Source organism: Colossoma macropomum, unplaced genomic scaffold, assembly GCF_904425465.1.
Source record: "Colossoma macropomum unplaced genomic scaffold, Colossoma_macropomum, whole genome shotgun sequence".
Lineage (NCBI taxonomy): Eukaryota > Metazoa > Chordata > Actinopteri > Characiformes > Serrasalmidae > Colossoma > Colossoma macropomum.
In genome coordinates this window covers 85,922-103,440 of record NW_023496052.1, presented here as the reverse complement: position 1 = coordinate 103,440, position 17,519 = coordinate 85,922, and the positions used below count along the sequence as shown (strand labels likewise).

The 17,519-nt window shown below is 35.1% G+C and overlaps 1 protein-coding gene across 2 annotated transcripts in view; it reads right to left on the bottom strand.

Annotated features, from left to right (window-relative positions):
- The window catches only part of LOC118804664, a 96,973-nt gene that overhangs the window by 12,727 nt on the left and 66,727 nt on the right, over window positions 1-17,519 (bottom strand). For both annotated transcript variants that reach the window (XM_036565236.1, XM_036565235.1), the window contains 21 exons: window positions 17,128-17,304; window positions 15,526-15,699; window positions 14,710-14,883; window positions 13,974-14,147; window positions 13,404-13,580; window positions 12,820-12,990; window positions 11,322-11,495; window positions 9,921-10,097; window positions 9,440-9,613; window positions 9,043-9,216; window positions 8,776-8,952; window positions 8,392-8,565; window positions 7,952-8,125; window positions 7,633-7,800; window positions 7,214-7,387; window positions 3,432-3,605; window positions 2,515-2,691; window positions 1,867-2,040; window positions 1,412-1,585; window positions 817-993; window positions 178-351 (listed from right to left, as the gene is read on the bottom strand). In XM_036565236.1, coding sequence (XP_036421129.1) covers window positions 178-351; window positions 817-993; window positions 1,412-1,585; window positions 1,867-2,040; window positions 2,515-2,691; window positions 3,432-3,605; window positions 7,214-7,387; window positions 7,633-7,800; window positions 7,952-8,125; window positions 8,392-8,565; window positions 8,776-8,952; window positions 9,043-9,216; window positions 9,440-9,613; window positions 9,921-10,097; window positions 11,322-11,495; window positions 12,820-12,990; window positions 13,404-13,580; window positions 13,974-14,147; window positions 14,710-14,883; window positions 15,526-15,699; window positions 17,128-17,304 — 3,663 coding nt within the window. The remainder of the gene's footprint in view (window positions 1-177; window positions 352-816; window positions 994-1,411; window positions 1,586-1,866; window positions 2,041-2,514; window positions 2,692-3,431; window positions 3,606-7,213; window positions 7,388-7,632; window positions 7,801-7,951; window positions 8,126-8,391; window positions 8,566-8,775; window positions 8,953-9,042; window positions 9,217-9,439; window positions 9,614-9,920; window positions 10,098-11,321; window positions 11,496-12,819; window positions 12,991-13,403; window positions 13,581-13,973; window positions 14,148-14,709; window positions 14,884-15,525; window positions 15,700-17,127; window positions 17,305-17,519) is intronic.

Here is a 17,519-nt window from a genome sequence, read left to right as displayed (position 1 = left end):
GGAAATCATAATTCAGATATAATAAGGAAAATAAATTATTTGCAATCTTTACAGTGACACAAAAGGAAGCAATGTTATTCAACTTACAAGTGACAAAAGACCACTGCTAATAGTTAATACATTTGTTTTTTTTGTAAGAAGCAATAACTTAAAATCTAAATGCAATAAACTACGTACGTAAGTTTCTGAGTTCTGCACTGTGAATCCTTCAGTAAATCAGAGATCTTCTTTAGTTTTGAATCTCCTTGTATTTTCCCACTCAGATCCAGCTCTCTCAGCAGTAAGGGGTTTATTCCTAGAACTTTAGTCAGAGAATCACAGATTTCCACTGCAGTAGAACTGTTCAACAGCCTGTAGGGACAGGACAAAATACACTCATATTATTCACAATTTAACAATTCATCTTTTATATATACATTTTTAGCAGTGTTGGCAAATGCAAACTCAGTTTACATTCTCCAGTAAAAATTACAACTTAAGTGATGCTGATTCATTAATAAGGGGCAAAACATTTTGAAATCCAAAGTATTAATTATTCCAAATGAATTGAGGAAAAAAGAGGCTGTCAACTTGCATAAGTTACTCACGTATGGTGCATGTAAATAATTTAAGCAGTTACCAATCACCAAAACAAAGCCTGTAATGTTTTGAGGATAATGATTGTTCTTAAATAAATAGTTATTTTAAAAATAAGGTGATTATTATAATTGTGTATGTCAGTAATTAAATAAATGTAGTAAGTTTTGTTAAATCATGCTGCAGAAGAAGGTTTGAGAATAACATGTACACAATAAACATATGTTCTGAAAAATCTACCTCAGTGTCTTCAGTTTACACTCAGGATCCTTCAGTAGATCGGTGAGCTTCTCCACTCCTGTATCTCCAGGATCGTTCCCTCTGAGATCCAGCTCTATCAGATGTGGTGAGAGGTTTGATTTCAGAGCGGAAGCCAGAGCAGCATATCCTTCTTCTGTTATACTGCAGAATGAAAGTCTACAAAAACAAACAACAAAAACAAAAGCCAATATATATATATATATATATATATATCTATATATATATATATATATATATATATATATTCATTTATTGCCAGATAGAGAAGTGTGATTCATCACTCCACAGAATACAGTTTCCACTGCTCCAGAGTCCAGTGGCGACATGCTTTAAACCACTCCATCTGACCCTTTGCATTGTGCTTGGTGATGTAAGGCTTGCATGTAGCTGCTCGGCCATGGAAACCCATGCGATGAAGTTCCTAACGCAGTTTTTGTGCTGACGTTAATGCCAGAAATCAGCAGTTGTGCATCATATCATCATTATAATTCACATTTATGTTTGAACTTTAATCCCGCCATTAGAAATGCCTTCATGTATTTAGTGTTTTTAATGTGAAAGAATTAGAACTCACTTCAATTTCTGCAGTTTACAGCACTGGTTGTTCAGTAGAGAACAAATCTGCTTCACTCCAGAGTTTCCTAGTTTATTCTCACTCAGATCCAGCTCTATCAGGTGTGAAGGATTTGAACAAAGAGCTGAAGATAGAGCAGCACAGCCTTCCTCTGTAATCCTGCTCTTATTCAGCCTGAAACAGAGAGAACAAAGCATCTTTAAATATTTAAATAACTTTGCAATGTGGATAAGAATAAAATTCTATGTATTAATATTTTCAATAATAAAAAAAAACAGTTATAGCAATAAAATCATGCATTTTCATATGAGACAGTCATAATCCATAATCATGGTACATGAAATGCATAGGTCCCAAATAAAATAACACTAGCAAATAGAGCCACCTTATCTTAGATGAAACACTGACAAAGATTAAATATTGACAAAATTAAACAAAAATAAAAAATGCCTGACATCAGTTTCTGAGTTCTGCAGTGTGAATCCTCCAGTAGGTCAGAGATCTTCTTCAGTTCTGAATCTCCTTGTATTTTTCCACTCAGATCCAGCTTTTCTGACAGTAAGGGGTTTATTCCTAGAGCTTTAGTTAGAGAATCACAGATGTCCTTTGCAGTAGAACTGTTGAAAAGCCTGTAAAAAAAATAAATAAAAATGAACTTTACTTTTTCTTTTTTAATGTTCAGACCTTTTCAAATAAGCTATAATATTAAAGTATATATGTAATATTAACATATACTACATGTCTATTATATTCAGTCCTTGATTTATAAAGACCTCTATACATGCTACTTTAACAGATCAGGTTGGACATTTAGAAGTAGACCTTTAGGAGATCAGTGCCTTAACAAGACATCAACGTCAGAGACTTCAAAAGTTATTTTGCACATTATATCACAAATTCAAATTAATACAAATTATTGCCGATAATTAATACATATAGTAACAAACATCTCAAGACTAAAATGGCTTTTTATTATCTTTATCCTTTAGTAGTAACAGAAACAATAGTGGAAAAAAGAGTAGGATATTAAAGTGAGAAAATAGACTAATAAGCAAATTTGTAGAACTCATGTGCACCCAGGTCATGATATTAAAATAATTCACCTAATTGTTCTCAGGTTACAGTTTGGATGCTTTTGTAAACCAATGAGCTTCTTCACTCCTGTATCTCCAGGATCGTTCCCTCTGAGATCCAGCTCTATCAGGTGTGATGAGGGGTTTGATTTCAGAGCAGAAGCCAGATCAGCATATCCCTCCTCTGTTATACTGCAGAATGAAAGACTGGAGAGAGAACATATATTAAATGTACTAAAACATCATAATGGAAGTTTGTTGCTTTATGGGATAAAAACGAAGATTGAAATTACAATCATACAATAAGAAATAACAACTTAATAGAATGTGAATTGCCTTCCTCATCTTGAAGTGAACTCACTGATATACACATTACATAGCTAAAACTCATACTTCAGCGCTACTGCAGTATTATTTTTGAGAACCAATAGTGAAGCTCTCTCTACACTAGTCTTCCACTAGTGTCTTCCAGTGGTGGTAAAGCTCAAAGTCTGCTGGGTTGTAGTGTGGTGCTTCACAGAACAGTGCACAAGGTACAGGTGCTCCTTAATCATTTCTTACTGTCTTGTGCATTTTTGCTTTGCCTCTATATGTTCACATATAGTCATAAATTTAAAAAACAATCTTTGGAAGGCAGATGAAGATTACACTTTTCCATCATAAAATAATGAAGCAGATTAGTGTGTTTTTCTCATACTCAAGTAAGTAAAAATAAGAATAGCAATATGGCTCCATAATTATTGGGATCCTTGATAAAAATACGAGACATAATGTCTATACGTTTGTTACATACATTCATTATATCCAACAGAACGAGCACTACACACACTAACATTCCTCTATAATGTCAGCGTCTCTACTGTGCTGAGAATCATACCCAAATGATATCTGGTCAACAGCTCTTCTGTGGTCAGAAACTGATGAAGATAAGGGAAGACTTCACTTACTGTAGTTTTTCCAGAATGCTCTGTGAATGCTTTAATAATTCAGAGATCTGTTTCACTCCAGAGTTTCCTACTTTATTCCCACTCAGTTCCAGCTCTCTCAGGTGTGATGGATTTGTTCTGAAAGCTGAAGCCAGAGCAGCACAGCCTTCATCTGTAATACTGCAGTTACTCAGCCTGTAGAGAGAGAGAGAGAGAGCGAGAGAGAGAGAGAGAGAGAGAGAGAGAGACAGAACAGAGAAATAGGAAATAGAGAGCAAGCACAAATGGAGAGAGAGAGAGAAAGAGAGAGAAAGAGAAAGACAGAACAGAGAAATAGGTAATTGAGAGCAAGCACAAATCGGGAGAGAGAGAGAGAGAGGTTTCCTTCATGTTTCTTTTGACTAATTTTCTTCATTTATATAGTTTACATCTACTTCAATTATATTTTAGTTAGAGACATTAATGTATTAATTTCTCAGTGCTGATATCTTAGGCAGATAACAAAGTTTGCAAAGGCATCCAAGAGATCAACAACTCTTAGGTGCAAAAAGTCCACTTCCATTCTCCTGAATGACCACCAGCTCACCAATGACCTGAACGGGTTCTACTGAGACGAAAGGTGAGAAAAGCTCCAGGGCCAGATTAATCTCTCTATCCACCCTTAAGCACTGCTGTGACTAGTACAAATTTAGCACTTCATGGTGCAGCATATTGACAGTCCTGGAACCTATGCTAGAGCTCTGTTTGTGGACACCAGCTCAGCTTTCAACACCATAGTGACAGAGCTGCTGCAGGCCAAAATGTCCCAGCTGTCTGTACCAGATGGTGGTGCTGGTGGATCACTCCCTGACAAACAAGAGACAGCAAATATGGTTTGGAAAAAAATGTCAGACCCTCAATACTGGAGTCCCACTTAATTGTGTACTCTCATCCCTTCTCCTTAGCCTCTACACCCAAGACTGTGTCTCCTAAAAAGCAGCTGTGAAAATCCTGAAGTTTTTGGATGACACCACCATGGTGGTGCCACACCGAAAAGTTGTGTGCTCTCTCTTCAGTCACTACAACAAAGTAGTGCCCATCCTCACAGCATCCATAAGCATCAGGATAGTGCAGAAGATCATTAGATGTAGCCTGAAAATGCTTCAGGACATCTACAACACCGGACTGAAAAAGCGTGCCAGCAAAATTACAGCTGACCCCTCTCATCCTGAACACCAGCACAGTTTAAACTTAAACTGAAATCAACAAACAACTGTGCCAAAGACACTAAGGCATCACACCCACTTAAAATGTTAGAGTATTACATATATAATAAGTGCATTACTTGTAAGTTTTTAAAAATATTTACGTGTTGTTGATACAGTAATTGTGCTACTAGGAGTTACTGTAATACAGTAAGGGTACTGTATTATTGTAACTCCTCTGTAACATGATGCTTATTTACACAACTGTACAGATGTTCATTTTTACACAGGTTCATATCACCCTGTAATATTCTGTGGATAATAGTGTTCTTAGACCTGTTTTTATGTTATTTGTTGCTCAGTTAAATACTTCATAACAGTCTGTTCGCTTATCTGTTCAGTAAGTTACATATCATACATTGTGCATCACCAACAAAAATTCCTTGTATGTGTAACATAATTGGTGAAATAATATGATAATAAAATATAGTAGCCATTGTTTTTCTGAGTACCAGTGCTACAATAATGCTAATTTCCATTATCAGGTTTGAGAAGTATATTACCTGTCAATCACCTTATTAACCACACCTCTTCAAATATCATCAATAACTTCTATAAAATGCATTCATCATAAAGAAAATTACAAGCCCATTTCCAAAAAAAATGGGACGCTGTGCAGAATGTAAATAAAAACAAAATTCAATGATGTGCAAATCATTTAAACCCTATATTTAATTGAATTGAATAGTACAAAGACAATATATTGAAACTGAATTTGAAATTGTACCGCTTTTGAAAAAAAATATATGCATATTTTGAATTTGATGGCAACAATACACTCCAAAAAAGTTGGGACAGGGGCATGTTTACCACTGTGTTTCATAACCTCTTCTTTTAACAACACTCTGTAAGCATTTGGCAACTGAGGAGACACTGCTGTAGTTTAGAAACTGAAATGTTTCCCCATTTTTCTGTAACAAAGGATTTCAACTGCTCAACAGTTCGGGGTCTCCTTTTTTGTATTTTTCATTTTGGAATGTGCCAAATGTTTTCAGGGGTGACAGGTCTGGACCGCAGGCAGGTCAGTTTAGTGCCAGAACAGAGCCACGCTGTTGTAATACATGCAGAATGTGGTTTGACATTGTCTTGCTGAAGTAATCAAGGCTTTCCCTGAAAAAGACGTCGTCTGCATGACAGCATATGTTGCCAAAACATGTATACATCGTTTAGCATTAATGGTACCTTCACAGATGTGCATGTCATCCATGCCATGTGCACTAATGCAACCCTATACCATCATGCATACTGGCTTTTGAACTGTGCACTGATAACAAGCTGAATGGTCTTTAGCCCGAAGGACACAGTGTTCATGATTTCCAAAAAGAAATTAAAATTTTGATGGCATAGTAGTTCTATGAACTAGTTAAGTATTTGGTATGTGATATAGTGACTTGAACACTTGGCTCCTGTGTGTAATATTGGAGACAACCATCCTGTAGTGTGAACATTTTTGCGGTATATTTACTTCTTGCTATGTAGGTCTTTTCCACCCTGTGATTCTAATTTTTAATTAGTGGCCTAGCAGTCATGCAGATTTTGCAGGACTGTCCTTTGTAGAAAAAGACACCTCATAAAACACAGACTACCACATGACTGTCCAGCATGGCACCAGAAACAACTGTGCCAAAGACACTAAGGCATCACACCAACTTAAAATGTTAGAGTATTACATAAATAATAAGTGCATTACTTGCAAGTTTTTAAAAATATTTACGTGTTGTTGATACAGTAATTGTGCTACTGTTAATACATTAAGGACTGTAATTATAGACTAGAACCATTTGACCATCATGTATTACAGACTACAAAATATAAAATAAATTGTCACTTAAATACAGTGGCTGTACACTTGAACCATATTTTCCAGTGCACGTAAGTTGTGTTGGAAGGTCATCTATCTAAAACTGCAAATAATGTTGCTGTGTACTACAGGTAAAATACTTATATATTCGAGATACATGACATGGTATTACAAACATGTATTTGAGTACACCTTAGAAAAGTACATACTTTAGTATACTGAAGCAGTATTGGAAGAGAACAAGAAGGATTCAGCAAAAAATACTTGACTGAATTTGTAAATATACTAATTTTATACTGGGATTATATAACTTTATATACTAATTATGTGAGTAAAGAGCACACAGTTAATATTAAAAACATTTAGCACAGTTTAAATGTATTTTTAGAGTTCAATTTGGCAGCACGTACTAGTATACTTAAAAAATGCCATAAGAGTGGCAAAAATAACACAACTAGTATAACTAGTATAGACAAAACATGACTTAAATATTTATCAAATACACAGTAGTAGTGATTTAGTAAATATCACTGGTCCCAAAACAACATTACTTCAGTATATAACTTTGTCAACACTACTTTTAATATACTTTTTTCACAAGGGAAATGTAAAATTTTAAATAATAATCGGTCCTTAATTCCAGTCTCAGCAGAATTTCCATTGGGGAACAACTATTGTTACATAATTCAATATAAGGCCAGTCTGCAGGTAGAAAATCAATCTAAATGAATGAAAATTTAGTGAAAACAATTGCTCACGTAAGTTTCTCCAGTCTGTAGTGTGGATCCTCCAGTAGAGCACACAGCTGCTGCATTTTGACTTCTTTTAGTTCAGTCTTGCTCAGATCTAACTCTCTCTGCAATAAGGGGTTTTTACCCAGAATCTCATTAAGGAATCTATAGGCTTCCACTGCATCACTTCTTTTCAATAGTCTGTAAATAGAAGAAAAACACAGCCACATTAATAATGGTATAATAGGAAACACTAGGAATCTGCTGCACCACAATGTTAGTGTAATTGGCCAGTCGCCCTTTCCCATTGTCTCCATTGTAATTAATTACTGTGTGTATATATTTGGATTCCAACTAGTATCCAAATTGGGTTAATTATCCCGTACACTTAATCATTCATTAAATATTTCAAATGGCCAAGTGACAACTGCTTCATTGTATCTTACCTCACTGTTTTCATTAAATCCACAAATATGTCTGTGAGCGCCTTCACTCCTGTTTCTCCAGGATCATTCCCTCTGAGATCCAACTCTATCAGGTGTGATGAAAGGTTTGATTTCAGAACTGAAGCCAGAGCAGCATACCCTTCCTCTGTTATGCTGCAGAATGAAAGACTGGAGAGAAAACATAGGCATTAATAAAACATCATGATGAAAGTTCATGGATCAAAACCCATGCTTTAACGCTCAGCTCAATGTTAACCCCATCACTACAAAAGCCTTCATGTATTTATTTATTTTTTTTTGTGAAAGAGCTAGAACTCACTTCAGTTTCTGCAGTTTACAGCACTGATTGTTCAGCAGAGAACAGATCTGCTTCACTCCAGAGTTTCCTAGTTTATTGTCACTCAGATCCAGCTCTATCAGGTGTGAAGGTTTTGAACAAAGAGCTGATGACAGAGCAGCACAGCCTTCCTCTGTAATGCTGCTCTTATTTATTCTGAAAACAGAGAGGAAAGGTGGAGAAAAGTTAATTTCAAGAAACTTCAACTCACACAGATTGCTGGAGTGGAAGTTAAAAACAATAATAACAATTTAGACTGTCTTGATATAGCTGTGATATCTTCTATAAATGTATGCAAACAAAAAGAGGAAATTAATTAAAATTATTATTTAACCTACATGTGACAAAATACCCACACAATACTTATTTTTCATAACTATTTTTGAAAACATATTGCAATCCAAATACAATTAACCACATACTTCAGTTTCTGAGCTCTGCAGTGTGAATCCTCCAGTAGATCAGAGATCTTCTTCAGTTCTGAATCTTCTTGTACTTTCCCACTCAGATCCAGCTCTGTCAGCAGTAAGGGGTTTATTCCTAGAACTTTAGTCAGAGAAACACAGACTTCCTCTGCAGCAGAACTGTTCAACAACCTGCAGAGAGAGAAAAACACACATTCACCTTTATTAAATTTTAAACTGCTAATCACAGAAACGGTGTGTTTTTACACATTTATTTACAGCAGTGTAGGTAAATATAAGCCCAGTTTAAAGTGAGTCACAGTATAGATCAGTGGCTAAGTAGTTGGTCCTGATTTTGGTTTCAGTTCTGGGCAACAGTGGAAAATATCCCAAAACTTTTACCTTAGTGTCTTCAGTTTACAGTTTGCATCATCTAGTAGATCAGTGAGGTTTTTCACTCCTGTATCTCCAGGATCGTTCCCTCTGAGATCCAGCTCTATCAGGTGTGATGAGGAGTTTGATCTCAGTGCTGAAGCCAGAGCAGCATATCCTTCCTCTGTTACACTGCAGAATGAAAGACTGAAAAAAAAATTGAATTAAAAAACAAAACTTTAAATTCAAGGATTCAGTTTGATCCATATTAAAACTTATTAAAGACTTATTACTAACTTTAGTTTTTCAAGTTTGCAGTTTGAATTCTTTAATAGAGAACAGATTTTATTCACTCCGGAGGTTCCTAGTTGATTCTGATTAAGATCCAGCTCTATTAGGTGTGAAGGATTTGAACAAAGAGCTGATGATAGAGCAGCACAGCCTTCCTCTGTAATACTGCTCTTATTCAGCCTGCAGACAGAGAGGAATCTTTATTTATTTATTTTTTAATCTTTGCATTAAATAAATCTGCGCACAATTTGGTTTTGTATTCATAAATTAAACTATAATAACTATATAATAACCATTTCATAAATTTACAGTGCAGTGAAATTGTACATTTTATAGTTATAATCTGTCACGAAGCTAATTTTAAAGATTGCATGTTGACAAAATTAATTAAAAAATGCCTGACTTTATTTTTTGAGTTCTGCAGTGTGAATCCTCCAGTAGAGCAGAGAGTTTCTTTAGGTCTGAATCTCCTTTTATTTTCCCACTCAGATCCAACTCTCTCAGCAATAAGGGGTTTATTCCTAGAACTTTAGTCAGAGAATCACAGGCTTCCTCAGCAGTAGAACTGTTCAACAGTCTGCAGATAAATGATAATGAACACACACACACACAGACACATATACACACACACACACACACACACACACACATTTTCTAAGCCGCTTCTGGGTCACAGGGGGAGATGGGGCGATGATGATTATCACCTTATTCTTTTATTGTAATGTTCAGATAATTTCCAAGGAAATATGATATTCAATTTTTCAAGTAATATGATCACATGTTCCATGGCTATTAAAAGGATGCTGCAAAGTCAGAGAATAAAATAATAGCAAATCTATTGTAATAGAACTCATGTACATGGTCATGATATTAAAATAATTCACCTCAGTGTCTTGAGTTTACAGTTTGGATCTTCTAATTGATCAGTGAGCTTCTTCACTCCTGTAGCTCCAGGATTGTTCCCTCTGAGATCCAGCTCTATCAGGTGTGATGAGGCATTTGATTTGAGAGCTGAAGCCAGAGCAGTATATCCTTCCTCTGTTACACTGCTAAATGAAAGACTGGAGAGAAAACATATGTTAACTGTACTAAAACAGTACAATGGGAATGTGTGGCGCTTTCAAATGGGAGTAAAAACACAAACTGAAATATTTTAATAATATATAAAATAATAATAATAACACTATATAAAATATGAAATATATATTAATAATATAATAAGAAATGAGAACTTTATAGAATGTTGTGAATTGCCCCCCCCGCCATTATCTACAGTAACCCTGACATTGTTATTCAGACATTACATAAAAGTTTTAACACCTACATGATCAGAACTACTGCGGTATTATTTATGAGAACCTACAATGAAGCTCTCACTACCCTAGTCGGTGTCTCCTCAGTAAAACTTGGCAAGCTGGTAAATCTCAAAGCCTGTTGGGTCAGTGTTTTGTAATGTGGTGCTTGACAGAACAGGAAGTACATAACATCATATGATGTGCCTGCTTGATGATCCTTGCATATGCTTATTTTGCGTCTTTATGCGTTTGCGATCTGTAATGTTTTCATTATGTGTTGTGCTTTTTTGTTTAGCCTGTACATGGAAGTACTGTTCATATTTTTAAATATTAATCTGCCCAGGGAGAAAATATTACCTTCATTCATTTACTTAAAAACAATAAAAGTGTGCATTTATTCCATAATATAAACAAAATAAATAAAACAATTTAATAAAGTAAGTAAAAACTAAGACTATGTATATAAATCCATAATTGTATGCATTCTTATTAAAGGTGGGTAAAGGTCATGAGAAATGTCTTTTTGGCTGATTAGCTCAATCTCACACAGAAAATACTTTTCCTATAATGCTTGATTAGATTGCAGAATCCAAGTGCACTCCTCAGTACAGAACTTCTCAGGTTCCTCCAGGGTTCTACATTTACATTTATGGCATTTGGCAGACACTCTTATCCAGAGAGGCTTACAATTTGATCTTTACACAGGTAGGTGAAGGTAGTGTTAGTAATCTTCCCCAAGGACTCTTACTGGTATAGTGTAGGGTGTTTGCCCAGGTGGGCATTGAACCCCAGCCTACAGCATGGAAGGCAGAGATGTTACCCGCTATGCTATACCAACCACACTGGTTCTAGCTCCTCTATATTGGACTCTCCTCTTCAGTTCACCACACAGGTTCTCAGTGAGGTTTAGGTCAAAGGTATTGAGATGGCCATGTCAAAAAATGATATGATGGCCAGGTAAGCCATCATATCAGGGAAGACTTCACTTACTGTAGTTTTTCCAGAGTGCTCTTTGAATGCTTTAATAATTCAGAGAGGTGCTTCACTCCAGAGTTTCCTACTTTATTCCCTCTCAGATCCAGCTCTCTCAGATGTGATGGATTTGTTTTGAAAGCTGAAGCCAGAGCAGCACAGCCTTCATCTGTAATACTGCAGTTATCCAGCCTGCAGAAAGAGAGAGAGAGATAGAGAGGTAGACACAGAGAGAGAGAGACAGAGAGAGTAGTTCTTTTCATATTTCTTTTGACTAATTTTCTTCATTTACACTGTTTACATTTATTTCATTATTTCTTAAAGAGAGAAAAAGATGCTTTAATGTCTTAGTGCATACAATATTTGGCAGACAACAAACTCAGTGACTGTAAATACCTATAGAAATTACATCAGCATTGAATCCCATTGTAACACTATAAAGCCTTAAGTGTGCCGAATTGAAAAAAAGCTAGTTAATTCACACTTGCACAGTAAATGCACACAGTATGCACAGAGATGGGAGCTGCAGCGTGTCCCACACACTCAAAAAAGATGCTTCTTAAGTTTATTTAGATTCAGTTGAAAGCCTTGAGCTCTACATAGAACTCTACATAGAATTTCATGCTTAAATCTTTTTTGTACGTTGAAATGGTTACTCAGATTGATAGAGAATGTGTTGCATATGGTTCTTTATAGAACCTTCTTGAAAATGCCTCTATATAGCACCATAAAAAGGTTCTGCTATTGTAACAATATCAAGCTTGACAGGAAACCTTGAAAAGAAACATGTAACCATGAAATCTTTCTATATTAAACTCATATTTCCTTAAAGAACTATTGCCTTAACAAAAACTTTTTGAAGGACCATCTTTTTTTAATATGTGAGTTAAGTTAGGGACACTTTATATAAAGAGTGTGTATGGTGTCTGAATTTTACATTGTTCATCTTTATGGATGTGACAAATGAAGTCTTAAAAAGGTAATATATACTATAAATATATCATTATATGTTTAATGCAGATAATTACCTTATTTTGTAGGTCACTGTAAATCTGATTAACAGTGCTACAATAATGCTAATGTTTGTTCCGCCCTATCGAGCTTCAGAAGCAACAGGAAGTGTCTGCATTTCCACAATGTTACACTTTCAGTCGCAGCTGTTAATCACATCATTAACCCTCTCAAATATCAGCAAATAACTGCCATAAAATGCATTTATTATACAGAAAAATACTGAGGGAGACATGAACATACTTGAATACAGCTGAAGAAAATGTAAAATTTTAATTTGGGCTTGAGCTCGCCTTCACATTCATGCCTCTATCACTCATTTTAAGAAACAACGTAAGTTCTTTTGACATTGAACCAACTTTAATTACTTTTATTGTATTTCATTTTTAATTAACTATTTTTTTTAGTATTTCAGTATGTCATTTCTTTTGCTGCATTTTTATTTAATACAGAAATTGTGATTAAAAAAATACAAGAAAGTCAATAAATTAGCAAAAACACTAACTTCAGTATCTGAATTCTGCAGTGTGAATCCTTCAGTAGGTCTGAGATCTTAATTTCTGAAACTCCTTGTATTTTCCCACTCAGATCCAGCTCTCTCAGCAGTAAAGGGTTTCTTCCTAGAGCTTTAGTCAGAGAATCACAGACTTCCTCTGCAGCAGAACTTTTCAACAACCTGGAAATATTAAATTACTTCTCATTTACAACTGTGATATCATGTACAATGAATTAAAAAAAAGTTAGGTATAAATAAATAAATGTTAATAAAGGTATTATTAAACTACATACAGAATATACAGCACTATTTCACATTTACAACACCATGGTACAGTATTAGGTTTATTTTCAGGCCTGGACACCTTTCTAGGTAAATGCCATGCATAGCTTGATTTAAACTGAGGACCATTTTTTGTTTGGACAAAGACGTGATGATCTGATTAACATACAGAACACATCAAAAGCTAAATTCACCAAACATGTGAGGAAACAAACCCAACATTGTTGTACCTATATAATTGATGCTGCAGTGTAAAAACTAATCTTAAAACACCTAAATGAAGTATATATTATTGCCTAAAAACAATTCACCTCAGTGTCTTGAGTTTACAGTTTGGATCCTCTAGTAGATCAGTGAGCTCCTTCACTCCTGTATCTCCAGGATCATTCCCTCTGAGATCCAGCTCTATCAGGTGTGATGAGGGGTTTGATTTTAGAGCTGAAGTCAGAGCAGCATATCCTTCCTCTGTTACACTGCAGAATGAAAGACTGGAGAGAGAACATATGTTAACTGTACTAAAACAGTATAATAGATGTTTGTGGTGTTTTAAACTGGGAGTAAAAACTGAGAATTAAATTACAATCATATAATCACACAATGTTGTTAATTGCCCCCATCCCCCGAGTTGTAGTCTGTCATTGATATTCAGAAATTACATAAAAGTTATCATGCATGTATCATCAGAGCTACTGAAGTATTATTTATTCATTTGTTATTGTCACTGAAAAAAAAGTAATACAATAATAGTTAATTAGCTTGAGAATATTTCAAGTATTCTTCTGTCACTGAAGAGGTTAATTCATATGGTTAATTGTAATAATAAGATTTCAGACAAAATCAAAGCAGTACCACAGCTATAACAACTCAGGGAAGTGACTCACTTGAGTTTTTGTAGCATGCAGGTTGAGTTCATTAGTAGACCAGAGAGCTGCTTCACTCCTGAATTTCCTATTTTATTGTCACTCAGATCCAGCTCCATCAAGTGTTCTGGGTTTGATGTCAGTGCTGAGGCCAGACCACCACAGCCTTCTTCTCTTATACTACTGTTACTCAGTCTGCAGAGACATGAAAAAAACAGAATTGATAGGTTATGTGTAGTTTGGGCCTCTTCATTATTAGAATGCAGAAGAATACAGTGCATATATCATATGGACTGCATACATTTTCATCTCCTCATTTTTTTCAAATATCATGTGAATTTCCAAACTATATGGCCAATAATATGTAGACACCTGACCATCACACCCATGTGAGCTTGTTGGACATCCCATTTTAAAACCGTGTTCAGTAATATGGAGTTGGCCCCCTTTTGCAGCTATAAGAGCCTCCACTCTGGGAAGCTTTCCACAAGATTTTGGAGTGTGTCTGTGGGAATATTTGTCCATTCCATCTGTAATAGGAAAGGCTCTTCCCCAAACTGTCCCCACAAAGTTGGAAGCATATAATTGTCTAAAGTGTCTAATGTTTAATAAATGAAATAGCATAAATCTATAAATCAATTACATACAAGAAAACAAAATACAAGATAACAAAAACCACTCTTTGTATCACCAAAATCCCACATTTACTTAGTTTTTCAAATATGCACAAATGATGCTCTAAGTGAGGCGAGCTTACATCATAATCTCCAGTTTACAGTTAGGATTACTTAGTACACCAGTGAGGTGCTGCATTCCTGAATCCTGAAGACTGTTGTTGCTGAGGTCCATCTTTCTCACACTGGAGGAGTCCAACTTGAGAATGCTGGCTAGAGCTGCACAGCTTTCCAGGGTTAGATTACACTTACTGAGCCTAAAAGAAAACATGAGTTGTGAATGTAATTCTGCAGATAATACTTAAAATATTTGATTATTTTTTTCTAATGAAAATCATTCCACAAAAATATAATTGTAGTATTATTTGGGGGCTTTGTGATTTTCTCCTAAAGCCATAAAGGAAATATACTGAATGGGTGGTGCAGGTCTTTATCTTATTCATGACAATTTTATTCCAAAAAATGTTTGATCAATAACAGTGAAACTATGACAAAGTAACTGCCGTATTATGTCCAAAATGTCTAATAGATTAAATATATTTTTGTTATTTTATATGTGAATGTTGTTTTTTTTACCTGCATCCAGTGATGTTTAACAATATAAACTGTCATGAGATTAGAAATGTGCTTTGTGGTGGTCTGAAGCACTCTGATTTCTAGTTCAGTTACAAATTCAGCACTGATTAGTAAGATATTTTCTGTTTAATACTTATTCATAACTTCAGGTAGTCTTTCAATCATTCTTCATGACTGTTTACATTAATTCAATTTTTTTTTCTTCTGAGGAACACAACTTGGACATTATTGTAATACTTAATGCTAACCTCAAAGCTCACCACAATCACATGACATTTTTGTTAATTATGATTTACAAAATTATTAGAGTAAGTAATACTAACCTAAGCTCCTTTATTATACAGTGTGAATCTTCCAGCAAAGCACACAGCTGCTGTAGTTTTGAATCTCCTTGTATTTTCCCACTCAGATCCAGCTCTGTCAGCAGTAAGGGGTTTATTCCTAGAGCTTTAGTCAGAGAATCACAGGTTTCCTCTGCATCAGGAGTGTTCAGAAGCCTGTAGAGAAAGAAAACCTCTCACATCATTTTTAGAAATCTCTTTCACAGTATGTGGATTATAAAACAAAGCCAATAGTACCAAATCACCACTGACTGTGAAGAGGCTGAAACAATTTGGTTAATTTTATGCTTGCTTAAAAATGCAATGCAGTCAGAAGGCCACAACTAATGGGCTATACCTTTTTATTACAGACAAAATCTCAGAAAAAAAAAACAAACAAACAAAACAATGAAAGGAAGTCTTCAAGAGGTTCAAGAGCTAACATTTCACTGTCTGGAAAACCAGTGGTGGACAAAGTACACAAATTCTGTACTTGAGTTAAAGTAAAGATACCCAAGGTAAAATATTACTCCAGTAAAAGTAGAAGTCCTCCCTTTAGACCTCCACTTGAGTAAAAGTAGTATTTGCCTTCAAATGTACTTGAGAATCGAAAGTAAAATTACTAAAAGACCTTTTGCAAACAAGCAAAGTTTCAGTTTAATATTTATTTGCAACTTAGTTACAAGTTTAAGTTGAATAAAAACCTGCTTTAAAGGTTCACAAATGAGTTTTCCTTTACTATATTGAATCTGTAGGTCTCTGTTCATACACATGAACAAGCCAAAATAAATTTACTATAAAATGAAATAGTGTTTGTATAAATTCAAAGAAAATACACATGCCAGTCACAACTGCGTATGTGTACATATTTCTATATTGTGGTCTATTTACAAAAAGTTTGGTTAGTTCATCATTTATGTTGAATAGACACTCCCAAAATGTTATGCTGCTGCACTGATGTTGAACTGTATGTTTGCACTGGGTTGGTATGTCCAACAGGTCAAAACAAGCTCAAAACAAAGTGTGCGCTGTGTCCTGATTGGTGTTCTTGCTTCACGCTTCTTTTGTTTTGACATGTTACGTTTTTATACACACATAGACCAAAAGGAACAACAGATTTTGCATAATGTAGTGGAGTAAAAAGATAGTCTTTGACTTTGAAATGTAGTGAAGTGAAAGTAAAAAGTCGCCCAAAATGGAAATACTTCAGTAAAGTACAGATACACGAAAAAACTACTTAAGCGCAGTAACGAATTACATTTAATTAATTACTGTAACCACTGTGGAAAACTGACTGTAAATCTGCCATGTAGCTAGGAGTCACAGCATCAAAAACTCCTGGAAGCTGTGCCTCATGAAATCAACAGAAACATTAAAAAACAATACTTCCAAAAGGTCTGTGGACTTAAAACTCTCCAATGTGCAGGGCAGTCCTGGTTTTGTAAGATAGACAAACACCTTGTGCATTTACTATCTTGTTACATTTTCATAAATGTCCTTAATGGCAGCAACTACTTCACTCACAGTCATTGACAATGACAATACAATTTACAATATGATACATTGCAAACGTAGTAGTAAATAAATAGTTGAATAATTTCTTACGTAAGTTTTTTCAGTTTACATTGTTGATCATTTAGTACATCAGAAAGCGTCTTCACTCCTGTATCTCCAGGATTGTTCCCTCTGAGTTCCAGCTCTATCAGGTCAGATGAGGGATTTGATTTTAGAGCTGAAGCCAGATCAGTATATCCTTCCTCTGTTATACTGCAGAATGAAAGTCTGGAGAGAAAGCATATGATCACTGCTCTAAAACAGCACAGTAGAAGTTTGTTATACATTTAAAGGAATAAAACCTAAAAAAAAAAAAAAACTGTGCATGATTTTTTTTTTTGAGCAATGTCCATTAAATCAGTGAGATTCTGCACTTCTATGTGCTTTCACATGGCAGTAAGAAATTTGCAACCACATTTGTGGACACCAGAAATTATTACAGA